This window comes from Betta splendens, chromosome 5 (genome assembly GCF_900634795.4).
Source record: "Betta splendens chromosome 5, fBetSpl5.4, whole genome shotgun sequence".
Classification (NCBI taxonomy): domain Eukaryota; kingdom Metazoa; phylum Chordata; class Actinopteri; order Anabantiformes; family Osphronemidae; genus Betta; species Betta splendens.
The window spans coordinates 18,097,240-18,113,137 of NC_040885.2; the positions used below are offsets into that span (position 1 = coordinate 18,097,240).

The 15,898-nt window shown below is 49.0% G+C and overlaps 1 protein-coding gene across 1 annotated transcript; it reads right to left on the reverse strand.

Moving 5' to 3' along the window:
- Positions 1–264: 264 nt before the first annotated feature.
- arhgef3 (Rho guanine nucleotide exchange factor (GEF) 3) lies at positions 265–15,396 on the reverse strand. Its single transcript, XM_055509181.1, is given in 13 exon segments — positions 265–1,352; positions 1,426–1,612; positions 1,697–1,867; positions 1,938–2,195; positions 2,273–2,349; positions 2,415–2,511; positions 2,579–2,641; positions 2,722–2,923; positions 2,925–2,953; positions 3,032–3,139; positions 8,096–8,158; positions 10,773–10,839; positions 15,131–15,396. Coding segments are annotated over 13 exon segments (2,031 nt in total). The 5' UTR covers positions 15,166–15,396; the 3' UTR covers positions 265–678.
- Between the last annotated feature and the right edge of the window lie 502 nt (positions 15,397–15,898).

Consider the following 15,898-nt stretch of genomic DNA (forward strand, 5'->3'; position numbering starts at 1 on the left):
TGTCAGTAGCTACACAGCTGTTCAGAGGAGGCCGTGTTAATGGTACATATACATTCAAATTCATTCAATTGTGAATTGCGGCCGAATTTTATATTAAGTTTGTAACTTATTATAAAGAACGGGACACACATCAGTGTTTAAGACATCAAATAAACCATGTCCAAATCATCTGAATAGAAGTTCGTGAAACATTTATGGAAGCTTTCCATTCACACCCAGTGATATACTGTAATACAGTCCATTTTTCTTTTAAAGAGATTCAAACATTTTTCCCATGGGTGTGAAGCTGCATGTGTGCATGTTGACGTGACAGCGCCTCGTAGCACCAGCACAGGTCAGAGCTCCAGGACTGAGGCTCCCACAGCCTCATGTCAGGATGAACGTCACTCACAGGCGACGCGTCATCAGGGAGGAGGATGTGAAATCAGGCTGAACGGTAAAAATGTGTAGTCTGGTCTGAGGGAGCGAGACCCTGAAGGGTTGAGGTCTGATTACATGAAGTCTAAAAGAACTGAATCTGTAAATATCTGAGTAACATCAGTCAGGACAGTGTTTGACTTCAAACACAGAATGAGTCCACGTCTCATCACAGACGTTGTTTGTCAGTGACATCATCGGTTCAACTGGTTTCAGTGTCAGTTCTTCAGTGCATCCTCCTCCGTCCTCCCGCTCTCTGGATCAGCACCGGAGGCTCAGCTCCTCACTCGTGTCCATGTTGAGCTGCTCCTCCTCCTTGAGCTCCTGCTCCATCGCCTCCTCCTGCTTCTGCGCCTCCTCCTGAGTGGGAGACGCTGAGCTAATGAGGAGGGTGGGAACTGTATTTGCACCTCCTCTGGGAGTCACGGCTCCACCTGCTCCTCCACCTTCCCCTCTATCTGCTCCTCTATCTGCTCCACCTCCACCTGCTCCTGCTCCTGCACCTGCTTCTTCTCCATCTGATCCTCCTCCACCTGCTCCACCTGCTCCTCCATCTGCTCCACTTCCTGCTCCTCCTCCACCTGCTCCTCCACCTGCCTCGACTCCTGGTTCTGCCCCGATTTTACCGGCACCTCGTGCTGGATCGGCCGCCTCCACGCCTCCATTCCTCCTTGTTTCTCCCTCTAGCTCCAGGTCCAGAGCCCGGACACGGACCCCCTCCTTCCCTTCTGAACCGGGCCCTGTCTCCGCCTCTGCCCATGGACCCTTCTGTGAATCCCTTTGCAGACTGGAGGCCTCGCCTCCGCTCAGCGCCGCCTCCTTGGCTTGTCGGATGCAGTTGATCCACTGCTGCTTGTTGAAGGCGTCACTGGCCTGGAAGTAGTGGTTCTGCAGCTGAGCTCCGCTGCGGTAGGAGACCCGGAAAAAGTTCTTCGCTGCCAGAGACAAAATACAACGTTAATGAAGCGAACGCGCGGCAGCGCCTGTGAAGGTGTGAGGACGACTGACCGCGCTCGCTGCTGCTGAAGGCGCCGCGGATGGAGCCGCCCACGCGCACCGCTCCGTCCTCCAGGTCCTCCAGGTCCAGATGCCGGAGCGGGACGGGCTGGCGGCACAGCTGGTAGACGGGCTGCTCGTTCAGCGCGCCGGACCGGGTGATGACCAGAACGTCCTGGAACAGGAACACGTGGAGCTTCTGGGAGCAGAGAGAGGAGAGGCCGCGTGAGCGAAGCGCTGGGAGCAGAGACGCAACACAAGCGGCGCCGCCGGCGCTCCTCACGAGGCCCCTGTTGCTCCTGAGTTCTCCGTGGCAGCTCAGAGTTCTGGAGCGGTCGATGAGCTCGCTCCTGCGACCCTCCTCCGAGAACAGCAGGCGCTCCTTGTAGAACTGACACTCCGACTCGCCCGTCTGCCTGTTGATCTCTGCCACCAGGCTCTGAACCATCAGCATCTGCGGAGCGAACCGGCCCGTTAGTGGTCTGGGTCGGAACCCGGGTCAGGCCCGTCCGAACGCTCCTCACCGCCGCCTCCAGCTGCTGCAGGTCTGGGTGGCCGTTGGGCGTGTGCTTCAGGATCTCCCTCAGCAGCAGCGGGTACTTCACCAGGCGGCTCCGCGGGACGTCCAGGAAGTTCCACAGGTCCAGCTTCCGGCTGAAGGGCGACTGCAGGCAGCGCTGCAGGAAGTCCTGCACGCGCCGGTCCTGCTTCTTCTGGTCCAGCAGGGCTTTGGCCTTCACCTGGTTGCTGCAGTACGGCGTGTAGGAGGACAGGCAGGGCAGCTGCGGGGACAGAACCTGTCAGAACCTGTCAGAACCTGTCAGAACCGGCCTCGGCGCATGCTGTTCTGGCTCCTCACCCAGTCCGTCAGGATGTGACCCACGTGGTCGGTGGCGCCGTCGGGCCTCCTGGCGTCACGCAGGCGCCTCAGCAGGTCTGAGGAGACGAGACGGCGTTAGAGACAAAACGGGCCCAGACTCAACGGCCTCCGGGGCCGGTACCTTCATGCAGCGGTATCAGCGAGTCCAGGGTTCCGAAGATGCGGTTCAGCTCCTGCTCGGTCATGATGGACAGCTTCAGCATGGGGTCGCGGTAGGCCTGAGCACAGGAAGCACAGCGCTGGAGCGGCGGTGGCAGGAAGTGACCTCACACAGGCTGCTGTTACCTTCTGGGCCAGAGTCAGGTCCTCCACCAGGTCTCGCTCCCCCTGAGCCAGCTCGAATATGACCTGAACAAGAACGGAGGAGCAGCGTGAGCGTCTGACGGAGGCGGGTCGTGAACCCGCGCAGAGCGGACGTCGAGCCTCACCTCCTGTCGCTTTATCTCTTTGGGGCTCAGCGTTCGCGTCCCGGCTCCCAGTCGCACGTCGAACGTCTCGCTCCACAGTTTGCTGTCGCGGCGTTTGGCGGCCGGCGCCGCCGCGGAGGAGGAGGGGCTGGAGACCACGCGGGTCCTCACCACGGAGGAGGAGGAGGAGGAGGAAGAGGAGGAAGAGGAGGGGGGCGGTGGCGTCTCTGTCGCTCCGGAAGCTGATGGAGCGCTGGCGCCAAAGCAGAGGATCGGGTTCAGACCGTGAACGTGTCGCGTGATCAGAAGAAGCTGAATGACGGCGCCTCACCTGCAGCGTCAGTCCGATCCGCTTCAGCGGCGCGGTTCTGACGGGCGGCAGCAGACCGGCCAGCGGCGCCACCCGGGACGCGGCTCTGCTGCGCTTGGTGCTGGGCTCCTGCAGGAGAGAGAGGCGGGTTCAGCTCATGGAGGCGGAGCCACAGACGGAGGTTCTGGACCGAGCCTGCGCTCCCTGAGGTTCTGATCCAACGCTGTGGTGACGCCAGGCTCCGTGTCTGTGGGCGAACGCCACCGGCCACTGACCTGGTTACTGACGCACAGGTAATCGATGTTTGCATGCAGCAGCTCTGCTCTGCAGCACACAGTCAGCTGAGCCGCTCAGTTTCCATCAGGTGAACTGAAAAACGAGCCCACTGACGAGTTATTTCTCCTCAAACAGAAACAGTTCCAACTCAGGCTTCAGGTCCCAGCGCTGATGACAGCATTTCTTATCTCATCTACAACATCTAAAGTCACACATGGACTGAACTGAAATATAAAATGCTCCCATTCAGTGCCTTTATCACTGACGCTGTAACAGGTTTGTGTGCGATGACGCTTTGTCTAACTCAGTCTGACAAACATCGATTGAGTGCAGTTCACCATCAATAGAGTTGTTGCCTAAAAACGCTGCAGCAGCGACCGACTCTTAAACCGCGAGTCAGGATTCACACAAACAAAACCCGGAGCTGAAACACAAGACGGCAGCAAACGCTTCTGTGTTAGAAACATGTGAAACGGCCTTTACAACAAAGGATTTCAGTGAAGCAACATTAGCATTAAACAGTTGTGACTGTTCACAGCTGCCACTGTCACGATGTAGAAATGTGGGATTTGAACCCATGAGTCAAAAGGACTCACTCTCGTCAGGACTCGAGGCTTAAAGCACCACGCAGCTGCTTCGTCACCAACACCACAAACAGTAACAAAGGGTCAGAGCTCCCACCAGTTCCCACCAGACAGCTGCTGAAGAGGCGCCTACTCCTCATCATGACGTCCATCTCACCTCCACCCGTTTTCCCATGATGCTTCTCTCCCACAAGGTCCAAAAGCTGCACAGCTCCACCGAGCTTCCGGCCTTAAAACGTCCAATCACCATGTGCTCGCTGCACATCTGGACCTCTCCCAGCAGTTCACACTGGGGCTGTAGTGGATAATGAACCCTGGGCGGGTTTATTCTGGGTTCTGTCTGACTGAACGCTGAAATCCCTCCTCGAGGTCTGTGGCGCTCACATGGTCGCCTCCCTCTGTGTTTTTAAAGCTCACTCGTGCGTTCGCTCCCTCTCTCTGACTCACGTGTTCGCTCCCTTCACTTCCTTCCTCTCCTCCTCCCTTCTCTCTGTACCTTCCAGACCAACAATGAATTGATCACTGATTAAAATGGGACTTGATTTGCTGGGAGGGGCCCCGTCCCAGTAGGTGGTGAGGTGGTTCCCACAGACCCCCCCGTCTCCAGGTTTCCTTGGAATTGGCTGCAGACGTCATGAACACAGGAGGAATATCTACACTGATGCACTGATTCACTGCAAACGACAGGAACAGAAATCTAAACTACAGGACAGAGCTAAAGTCTGGAAACACCCTCTCATTCAAAGAGTTTCTGTGCAAAACGGTAGAACCAAGATTCATATGTATGTGCAATAACCCTCCCAATGAGCTCATACTCACTCCACCTGTAACGGATTGCGTTGAACTGTGGGAACACGACCTGTTCTGTCGCTGTTTTCTCTAAATCTCTACTTGCTGTTGTGTGGAGCAATTTCCCCACTGTGGGACTGTTAAAGGTTTTCTTTTCTTTATTTGTTATGACTATGAAAACTGAGGGCATCCAAACTATGAATTAACACCTGTGGAATTAAATAAATAAAGGGTGTGAAACAACTGAAAATATGTCATATTCCAGGTTTTTCAAAGTCGCCTTTTGCTTCCATTAATGCTTTGCACACTAATTTCACACTCTCTTGATGAGCTTCAAGAGGCCGTCACCTGAAATGCTTGTCACTTCACAGGTTCACACACACAGGTGTGGCCTGTAGGTTTCTTGCCTTATAAATGGGGTTGGGACCATCAGGTGGATGCACAGCTGATAGTCCTACTGAATAGACTGTAAGAATTCGTATTATGGCAAGAAAAAAGCAGCTGTAAGCTATAAGTAAAGAAAAAGGAGTGGCCGTCATTACTTTAAGAAATGAAGGTCAGTCAGTCCGAAAAATCTGGAAAACTTTAAAAGTGTCCCCAAGTGCAGTCACAAAAATCATGATGTGCTACAAAGAAAGTGTCTCACATGCAGCATGCAACTGCCCCAGGAAAGAAAGACCAGGAGTCACCTCTGCTGCAGAGGATGAGTTCACCTGAGTCACCGGCCTCAGGAATCACAGGTTAACAGCAGCTCAGGTCAGAGAGCAGGTCAATGTGACACAGAGGTCTAGCAGTGGACACATCTGTAGAACAACTGTTATGAGGAGACATGAAGCAGGTCTTCATGGTAGAATATCTGCTAGGAAACCGCCAAGACTTGTTTGGGCTAAAAACACTGGGAATGGACATTAGACCAGTGGAAATCTGGGCTTTGGTCTGAGTCCAAATGTGAGGTCTTTGGTTCCAACCACAGAGAAAAGGTGAACAGATGGACTCTACACGTCTGGTTTAGTTGACCATGATTTAGTTTTCACCAGGACAATGACCCCAAACACACCTCCAGGCTGTGAAAGGGCTGCTTGACCCAGAAGGAGAGTGATGAGGTGCTGCATCATGACCCGGCCTCCACAGTCACCGGACCTGGACCCAATGACCTGGGGTGAGATGGACCACAGAGTGAAGGCAAAAGGGCCAACAAGCGCTGAGCATCTGTGGGAACTCCTTCAAGACTGTGGAAGTCCAGTTCAGAGCACTGCCTCGCAGCTCATCAAAAGAATGGTTTAAGAGAATGCCGAGTGTGCAAAGCAGTAATCAAAGCAAAAGGCGACTTTGAAGAACCTGGAATATGACATATTCTGTTGTTTCACACTGTTTTGTTACGGATTTAATTCCACATGTGATAATTCATAGTTTTAATACCCTCAAATCTACAATTTTTTCAAACTTTTGGTCTGTTCTTTATATTAAATAAATATTCATTTATTTTAAGGGTATTCATTAAATTATGAGACTAGCCTCAAAACTAGGTGACTGGGGACTGTCAGTGAGTGAGTGAGTGAGTGAGTGAGTGAGTGAGTGAGTGAGTGAGTGAGTGAGTGAGTGAGTGAGTGAGTGAATGAGTGACTGACTGAGTGGTTGCCTCGTTTGAGTGTAACCTGGAAGAAGCTCCATCTTATGTGTGAGTGAGTGAGTGAGTGAGTGAGTGAGTGAGTGAGTGAGTGAGTGAGTGAGTGAGTGTATTCATTTCTCACAGACCTACACCCTAGAGCGTAGAGACGGGCGTAAGGTGTGACCTCATGACTGGTTTTATGACCTTCCAGTTTATTTTATGACAGCAGCTCCTGACGTCACCTTTGAGCTGAAGTAAACGACAGCTATTGTGCGTTTACATTTGTGCTTTTGTGAATGTGCAAAGAAAACATTGATGCTTCCTGCTGCTGGAGCTACTGGTGGCGCTGGGATGTCTCATCAGTAATCAATGTCAATCTGCACTGTAATTAATGGAGAGAGCAGCCTGCAGGCAGCACAGCTCTGCTACGTAGCAGCTGTGTCGATTCACTTTAAACATTTACCCCAAATATAAGGCAGCGTAATAAGAAAGGGCCTCGTGTTTGTACTGGAAGAGTCTTTACTTATTTCTATCACTGAACGCTGATAATTACGGACCCATTGTAAACGGCTCAGGTTTGGTTTTATTGCTCTCTGGTCCAAACAAAGACAGCGTTGCTGCACATGTACAGAACCTGTGTCGTGACCTGTGAACCTTAAATCAGTTAAAGTGGGCTCCAGGCCCAGTTCAGCACCAGAACAATACGAGTGCATGTGAGTCACTGACTCCTGGGAGTTACAGTAGAGAAACAATGGAGCGTCCTCTCTTCCAGGCTCATTATCTGCCTCAAACAAACTAGGACTGATGGTGTTTGGGTCTGTTTGTCACAGTGCAGCGTATCCACCAGGCTCCACATCCTGTGTTAGTCTGAGCGGAGGGGGAGCCGCCCGGGAAGGAACAGGCTGCGGGCAGGGGGCTAAAAATAGGAGGAGGGGTCCATATGAGCACTGACAGGCAGAGACGCACACGTTACTGTACAGGAATCACAACACGTGGTGGTTTCAGGGTGATCTCTCATCCAACGCGTGTATTGTTGTACCTGTCAGAGCTCCAGCCTCTGACCCACATCAGCAGAAGTGGTGGACGTGATGGATGCATTGTTGTTTTTTCCTGTGTGCGCTGAGAAGATTTTTACATTCTTGGAAAATGTATGTTGGAGTGTTTGGACAGGTTTAAGCAGGCAAACTATGCAGAATAACTCTAAATTCAGTAGGCTGTGGTCCAGTGTGTGTGTGTCTGTGGGTGAAATAATCGCATGAACCTAATTAATGACCCACTTTCAGCCACTCGTCTGTACAGCACATATTGTTATTCTGCTCATATAATGGGAACGTGTAAAGGAGTTGGTGTTCCCACCCCTCATGTCATTGCTTGGAAAGGCCAGCAGGGGGCAGTGCTGCAGACATGACACGGGTCAGTGAGTAACTTCAGGTCACTGCTGAAGCTTCCTGTCCAGAGTGCGTTAATGCAGAGTGTATTCCTGCAGCACTGACTGACAGGAGCATCAACCACCAGCACAAAGTAACTTAAACCAGCTCCACCTTAGAAAGTAGGGACGCATCAGTATAAATGTATCTGCTGCAATAGATATTTATATATTTCAGTTCAACTGATGCTAAATTAGAAAAGTGTTGAGTTCATTAATAATATTGGTTCACAATAATTATATGGGTTTAGAATTAGTTACTCTGTGAATCTACTCTTACATCTAGCACCCAAACAGGCCGACCTTAAACAGACTGTAACAGGGAGGTGTGAGCTGTAGCTCTCACTGTTAAAGCAGTCGGCCATGTTTGCAGCACACAGACAAAGCGGAGCCAAACTTACGTTGATGTCCAGGCTGCAGAGGCTGAGGGAGTCTGCATCCCTGCTGGCCTGCTTCCGCTTCTTCTGCAACACAGCACATTCACTCTGTTACTTCAAGGCTTTCATTTGACACAAGGACAAAAAGGAAGGATGGATGAAGAAAGGCAAGAAAGCAGAGACAGGACGGGAACTCAGTGCACGGCTGTTCATTCATCATCATTTAAACATTTCATGAGTGAATGACACAATTTAAGAATTTGTGTTAAACATCAGAAATGAAGTATGAAGTAGTAGTGAAAAACCTTGAATGTGAACATATCAGGACTAAATGTAGTTATTGTTTTATTTTATTCAGTGTAATAGTTTAAAATAGTTCTAAATGATCCCTGACACTTGTCTGTGGTAACCATAGCAACTAAGAGTTTCCTTGCAGGAAGTTGCACAGGTGCAACAACTTCCTGTTCGCTGCTATAACGACAGGAACAACAGGAAAAAATCAAGAATGAGAGGTCAGTGAGGACGAACAGCTGTGAGGAGAGGAGAGGAGAGGAGAGGAGAGGAGAGGAGAGGAGAGGAGAGGAGAGGAGAGGAGAGGAGAGGAGAGGAGAGGAGAGGAGAGGAGAGGAGAGGAGAGGAGAGGAGAGGAGAGGAGGAGGTGCAACAATAGCAGGAAGTCTTGTTTGTTCAGTGTGCTGTCGTCCGGACGTTACACAACCTCAGACACAGGGTCCATCAGCCTCCAGGAACCCACACAGTTCATCTGCAGCGGCTCTGTGACAACATGCTGCATGTCTGCAAGGCCTAGAGCTGAGGCTGGAACCTGCACCCCCCCCCCGCTCCTCACACCCAGATGAAACACAGCGACGCAGCTCCTGTGCCTGTGACCTGCACAGAGCAGCTGAACGGGCATTGAACAGAAGCAGCAGATGAGGCCAACTCACCTGATAGTAAACAAACAGGCAGCAGCCCATCATCAGGACCAGCTGCGTCTCCAGTCACAGCGACTCACATCAGCTCTGCTCTCCTTCTTCTCCACTCATACTGCTATGCTCCTCTTTTAGCGCTGCTCCTCCTCGTCTCCTGCAGGTTCCCTCCATGAATGACGGCTCCTCTCCTGAACCTCCTCTCCTGAAGCTCCTCTCCTGAAGCTCCTCGGGTGAACCTCCTCTCCTCCTCGATCCTCCCTCTCCTGGCTGTTCTCTACGTTCCTCTCCCACTGCCTGCTCCCGTCTCCTCAACCTTCTCCAGCTCTGAGTGAATCTACAGACCCTCAAGAACAGGAACTCTTCACAATGTGTGTGTGTGTGTGTGTGTGTGTGTGTGTGTGTGTGTGTGTGTGTGTGTCCACTCAGTTCCCATTGGACAAACAGGAAGTGACGGCCGTCAGGGGAAACCGCTGGGCTATAATTAGGAGCTGCAGGAGACACTGAGACACCAGAAGACGCTGAAGGAGAGAAGCAGCGCATCCTTTCTGTAAACATCACACGTTGGTGACATTGTTTTTCTCAGGTACAGTGCCTTTGCAAAACTACTCACTCCCTTTGACCTTTTACCTAATTTGTTACATTGCAGCCTTAAGTTCAATGTTTTGTTAATGTGACCCTAGAAAACACTGCCATGAAGACCAATGAACTCTTCAAACAAGTAAAGGACAATGTTGTTGAGAAGTACAGGTCAGGGTTAGATTATAAAAAATATCCAACTCTTTAAAGATCACCAGGAGCACCATCAAATCTATCATAACTCACTAAAGAACAGGGCACAACAGCAGATCTGCCAAGAGACGGACGTCCACTAAAACCTAGGGACCGGGTGAAGAGAGCATTAATCAGCACCATCAGACCTATGGAAACGCTGGAGGAGCTGCAGCTTCATGACCACAATAAGGCCATTACTTTCAGCAAAAAAAACAAAATGGCACCTTTTGAGTTTTTGAGCATGTGGGAGACTCATGACTCATACAGGATGCATGAAGGAAGGTGAAGAAACACTGTCCAGCACAAATCCAACACATCACATCACCCAAAGAACACCATCCCCACAGGGGAACATGGTGGAGGCAGCATCGTGCTGTGGGGATGGTTTTCAGGGAAACTGGTCAGAGTTGAGGGAAAGATGGATGGTGCTAAATACAGGGATACGTTGAAAACACCACTGTGTGTGATCTGAGGCTAGAATGGAGATGGACAATGACCCCAAACACAGCTACAGCAACACCTGAGAGGTTTAAGGAGAAACGTGTGAACGTGTTGGAGTGGCCCAGTCAAAGCCCAGACCTCAAACCAATAGAAAATCTGTGTCAGACTTAAACACAAACCACACAAAATGAAAATGAATGACTTCCATAGTTTCTCCAGGACAGAACAGCACATGCTCAGAATGAACTTGTGGATCTTTGTTGATTTCCCCCATGAAGCTTTGTTCAATCATGATCACATCAACACCACATCAGAGGTTTGGCATCTGCAGCAGTGAAGAATCAGACCCTGGGTCTCTGACTGTTCTACGTGACTCAGCGTGGCTGTGTCAGTTTACAGGACAGGAGAATCTACAACACATTGTTTAATTACACCTGACCTTCTACCTGCACAGACAAAACAACATGTTGATGCCGCTGTAGTATTTTAATGTGTGTGTCTGTGTCTGTGCAGCACTTGATGGTTTTGTAGTGCGACCATAACACATGAGCTCCTCTTACCCCTCTGAGGGACCAGCCATTAGGAGAGAGAAGAGAGAACGAGGACGTCTTCTTCTGGAGCTTCGACCTGATGAGAGGACATAAAGAAAGTCAGGTGGAGGCAAGAGAGACAAAGAACGGAGGAGGAAAAGGATAGGAAGAGGTTTAAGTGTAGAAAGTCCAGCCTCCACTCAGAATCTCTGCTCTGAGAATAAACGCTTGTTCAGTTTTAGGTTTGACCACAGCTCCACCTGATGGTTTCTACTGGTCAGTAGAGGCTGAAACCAGCTGAGCTTAAAGAGCTATGAAAATAAAAAAATGACAAACACATTGACTGACTGTAAAAAACTGTGAAAAAATAATGTTAAGTTCAAACATGTCACTGCTTTGTGTAAATGGTGTGAATATAATCATCATCAGCCCTGCGATGGACTGGCGACCTGTCCAGGGTGTACCCTGCCTCTCGCCCGTAGCCAGCTGGGTTAGGCTCCAGCACCCCCGTGACCCCACATATGGGAATAAGCGGTTTAGAAAATGGATGGATGGATGGATAATCATCATCACTCAAAACAGTCTATTGAAGGAAATATGAGAAAAACAGCAGTGGCTTAAACCCTTTTTCAAATCAGACGTTTGCTGTGGTTGATTTGAGTTTCGATCATGTTCATGTTCATGATGATGATGTTTGTTCTATTCACTAGAAAGTCTTTGGACTTTTTATTCACAATGAAGCACAAAGCGAGAAGCAGAACTGAGAGACAGTCTAAGAGGAAGAGACACAAAGGTCAAAAATACCAGAGGCTGTAAACAAACACTAGTGTTTCATCACACCCACGTCTCTGATCCTGTTACGCTGTCACCTCAGCTGCAACAAAAGGCCTGCGTCCACTGGGTGGAGTCTCTGCCTCTGACTATGATTCTGTCTCTGACTCTGAAACTGACTCTGACTCTGATTCTGTCTCTGACTCTGTCTCTGTCTCTGACTGTGTGTTTCTTGCAGCGTTTGCTCTCATTCCTTCAACCCTTTGTTTTTGTCAGTGAAGCAGAACTGTTTTTCAGACCAGTGTCTCACTGTTTTTTAAATGATGACTCAACCATGACAGGATCCTCTGGACGCCTGGTGTCAACAGCCTAAGCTACGTGACGACATGTCACAGGAATTAGAAGAGATCGCCTACAGGTGCACGTCAGCGCTGGAAACCTGTTTTAAGTGAAGAGATGAGCTGCAGTGACGCTGGAAATATGTTTAAGTCACATGAAAACCATGTCAGACAATTCTGTCCACTCTCTCAGAGAAAGTCTCATTTCTCCTCATGCTTTGCTTGATGGAACTGAGATTACATCATCAAGCCTCCCGCTGACGTCACCCAAAGCATGTTGGGAAAAGCCATGACAACATAACATAATAACAGCATTCTTTCAGAAGAGGAAGGTTCAGATTCACCATCGTTTGTGAAACATTCACATTCACTGTCCATGTGATTCACAGCTGATGGAATCAACCAGTCGTGAAATTTCTCTGCCTCTGAGCTTTTGTGCTGCTTTAATCTACAGTTAGTGGCTTTGTCTTAATCCAACTGAAAATATGTCTCACTCTGCAGCAGATGAAAACACAGCAGCTAAAATCAACAGAGGGTTGGAAGTCTTAGAAAAGTCTCACTGGACTCTCTCTCACCTCGATGCAAATGTGTGTGGGTGGAGTCAGGCAGACGCACAAATGTTTGTGTCTGAACGAAGATGCTGCTGCAGTAAAAGTTCTGACTGTGAGTGACAGCGTTCAGAGCTTTAACACAAAACAAAGACGACAGGAGCAAAGAGAAACAGCTGTTTTAATATGTGCTTCACCATGTGACTCATTCCTGTTCCTACAAGTTACCATGGATTTTCCACACACATGTTACACACACACACACACACACACACACACACACACACACACACACACACACACACACACACACACACCCTAACGTGAGACGCTTGTCGTGGAGTGATGTCATGTTCAGGAAACGCTGCTTCAGCCGTCAGAGGAACCAAATGACCTCTGACCCCTACGAGAATGAGCTGGTCCCAGGTCAGTAAAACACACCTCAATCTAGACAATGAGTGAGGTGGAGGAAGGTTAGAAAGTGAACAACGAAGCAGCTGGTTTAGATGCGTTAACCTGTGTTCATCACATAACTGGATCAGACACAACCTAATAAACTCACATAATGTATTAGTTTTGTTATTTATAATCGGGGCTGAGGAGTGTGAGGAGAAACAGACAGAAGCCCATTAGCTTAAAACAACACAACGACCGGAACCGGCCGATCTGGATCCACTCACCAGTAACAGTTCACCCACTTAACCCCCCACAGTCACAGATCACCTGTTCAGTACCTTAAACTACCTTAAATGAAAGGCAGCAAAACCCGACTGAACAGACAACAATTCGCCTCTTTGCTGCCGGACAAATGAACAGTTTTTATACCGATCAAACAAACAACAAATACTACATAAAAACAACGCATCTCCATCAGGAGCATCTGGGTCACAACAAAAAACACATTCTACACTATTCTACGAGCAAAGTGTCACAGAGCGTTCAGACTGGACACAACAGAATTCAATGTCTGACTTGTGCAACAACGGAAGCACGAGCAGCAAATGGAGCAGATTGACATTTAATGAGGATGGTGTCGACCTGCGTGGCCGCGTTGGGTCTGAGTTCTGACCCGGACGTGCAGCAGCGTCAGCCTGTGGTCGGCACCGGCAGCGCCGTCACACAGTCTGACCGCGGCTCGTAGAACCAGCTGAGCAGCAAAGCACCCAACGCGAGTAGAGAGAGGGAACAAAGGAGCTGTGAACGTCACAGCGGCAGAACCGCATTCCTCCACCGCGACGGAGCCGCTCCACCTCCTCACCTCCTCGCCTCCTCCTCCACCACCTCCTCCACCTCCTCCATGGCCTCCACCTCCACCTCCCAGCTGCTCCTGCACTCAGCAGTCACTGTCTGTTTGAACCTGGTTCACGTCTCAGCGGGAGCTGATGAGCAGATCCGGTGTCGTGTGTAATCACGACAGAACTGACGGGAGACTTCCTCTGTGGAGTCACTTCCAGTGGAGACGCCACCGTCAGGACAGGAAGTGCCGACAGAAACGCAAACTAAACACCAGGAAACGCACTAAACACACAGTTACAATGCATGTGGGCACTGATGGTAACTGATGGTAATTCATATGTAATTATTGAGTCAAGATGGAAGAAATGTCAATGTAAAATATAAAGTATGTCAATATAGTGTAATTAATTACAATTGAAGAATTGCTGGATGTGGGATTTGTTGGGTTTAGTTGTATCTTAAGTGCCTTGAGAAAAATAAATAACATGATATTTGTCTTTATATTAAAAGGAGGCAAATTAAACTTGAGCAAATGACGTCCAGCAACATTCTTTTCTGAAGTAAACCGAACTAGAACTGAAGGCGTCCTTAGTTGCAGAACTATTACCACCAACATGGCGACAGCATGGTTTGGTGACGAGGTTATTTTAAACCTTTAAATTACAGCAGCAGCAGCTTCCTGCCGCTTCCTGACGTCTCCCATCCTGTCAGTTTAAGTGTCTGTGTCTGGTCTCACACAGCGACGCACCGATGACGTCACCTGGAGGACGACGCTCACATCATTAACATGTGTCTCTGTCTGTGTCGCTGAACTTAGCCTCAAACCTGAACTCAGTCAGGGTCTCGGACCCCCGGGACCCAAAAGGTCCAGATTAGATGTAACTGATAGAAAACCCTCAGTTCACTCAAACCAGCGCAGACTAAAACACATCAACAGGCATCAAGTCTTCCGCCAATTTTTCATCAATATGTTTACAATTATTTTCAGTTTGTATACGATTTCAAAAAGGCTGAATAATGATGGTTAAAAGCATCTGTTTGAAATTAATCGAAAAGAAGAAATGTACAGTTGAAGCACAACAGTTTGAAACAAAAAACTTCTATTGGCTAAAATCGAATGATCCAACTTTACAGGTTGTTACTTGTTGGTTCATTAGCCTGATAATAAACATTTCTGCCTCAGGGTCATGGTGTGTGTGTGTGTGTGTGTGTGTGTGTGTGTGTGTGTGTGTGTGTGTGTGTGTGTGTGTGTGTGCTACAGTCTCAGGCAAACTTGTGACTCACTGAGCTGCTATAAAACCTCTTTTGTTTTCTTCTTCTCCCACAAACACTGATTCTCATCTTCATGAGACGGAGCTGCTTTGGCTTCATGCAGATGTAAATAACACACACACACACACACACACACACACACACACACACACACACACACACACACACACACACACACACACGCACACACGGCTCTTTACCGTCACACCTGCCGGTCTCTCACCTGGAACCCCGCTCACATCCATCACCTGGCTGCATCGGGCTGCAGCTCCTCCAAACGATCCTCCGCAGATCCACAATCACGCAGACAAAAGCAAACAATCAAACTAACGCACGCGTCGACCGTTTCCGGCTGATGGCGCCGCTCCGCACAGTCAAAGCCAACTTTTAACGCCTTAAAGCAAAAGTAAAAGTCAAGCTGCGCTTCCAAAAGTTGAGCTCAGCAACAAACCGAACTGCGGTGATTTAATCCTCCTTTCATTTGAGCGAGAAGTCGCGTCTCCGTCCGCACCTTCAAAATAAAAGCACAGTTTTATTGTTTATCGTTAAGTTGGTGTGTGTGTGTAAGAATCACCCATTTAGAATTAGGTCATTACAATTAAAAAGTACAATCTATACACAAGTATATACTAAATATACACGTGGCTCAAAAGTGAAATCTAAATAAAAAGGAGGCAGAAGAGCCAAAGACACAATAAAACATAAGAAACGACTATGAAGACAAGTGGAACCAGCTCAAAGCTCTGAATAACATCAGATGATACTCAGGATTTGTGATAAAAAAAGTAAACAGGAAAACAAAAGATGACACAGTCTCTGAGTGTCTGCAATAAACTTGGTGCGTGTTGGTTTCCAGAGGTTAATGCATCCAGGAGAACGTGCTTGCTGTGCTTTTATTTTGAAGGCAGACTGACTCTGTGCCTTTGAGCCACTGTGTGAGTTTTAGACGCTCCTGTTGTTTTAGGCTCCAACGCTTCACAGCTCAGCCACT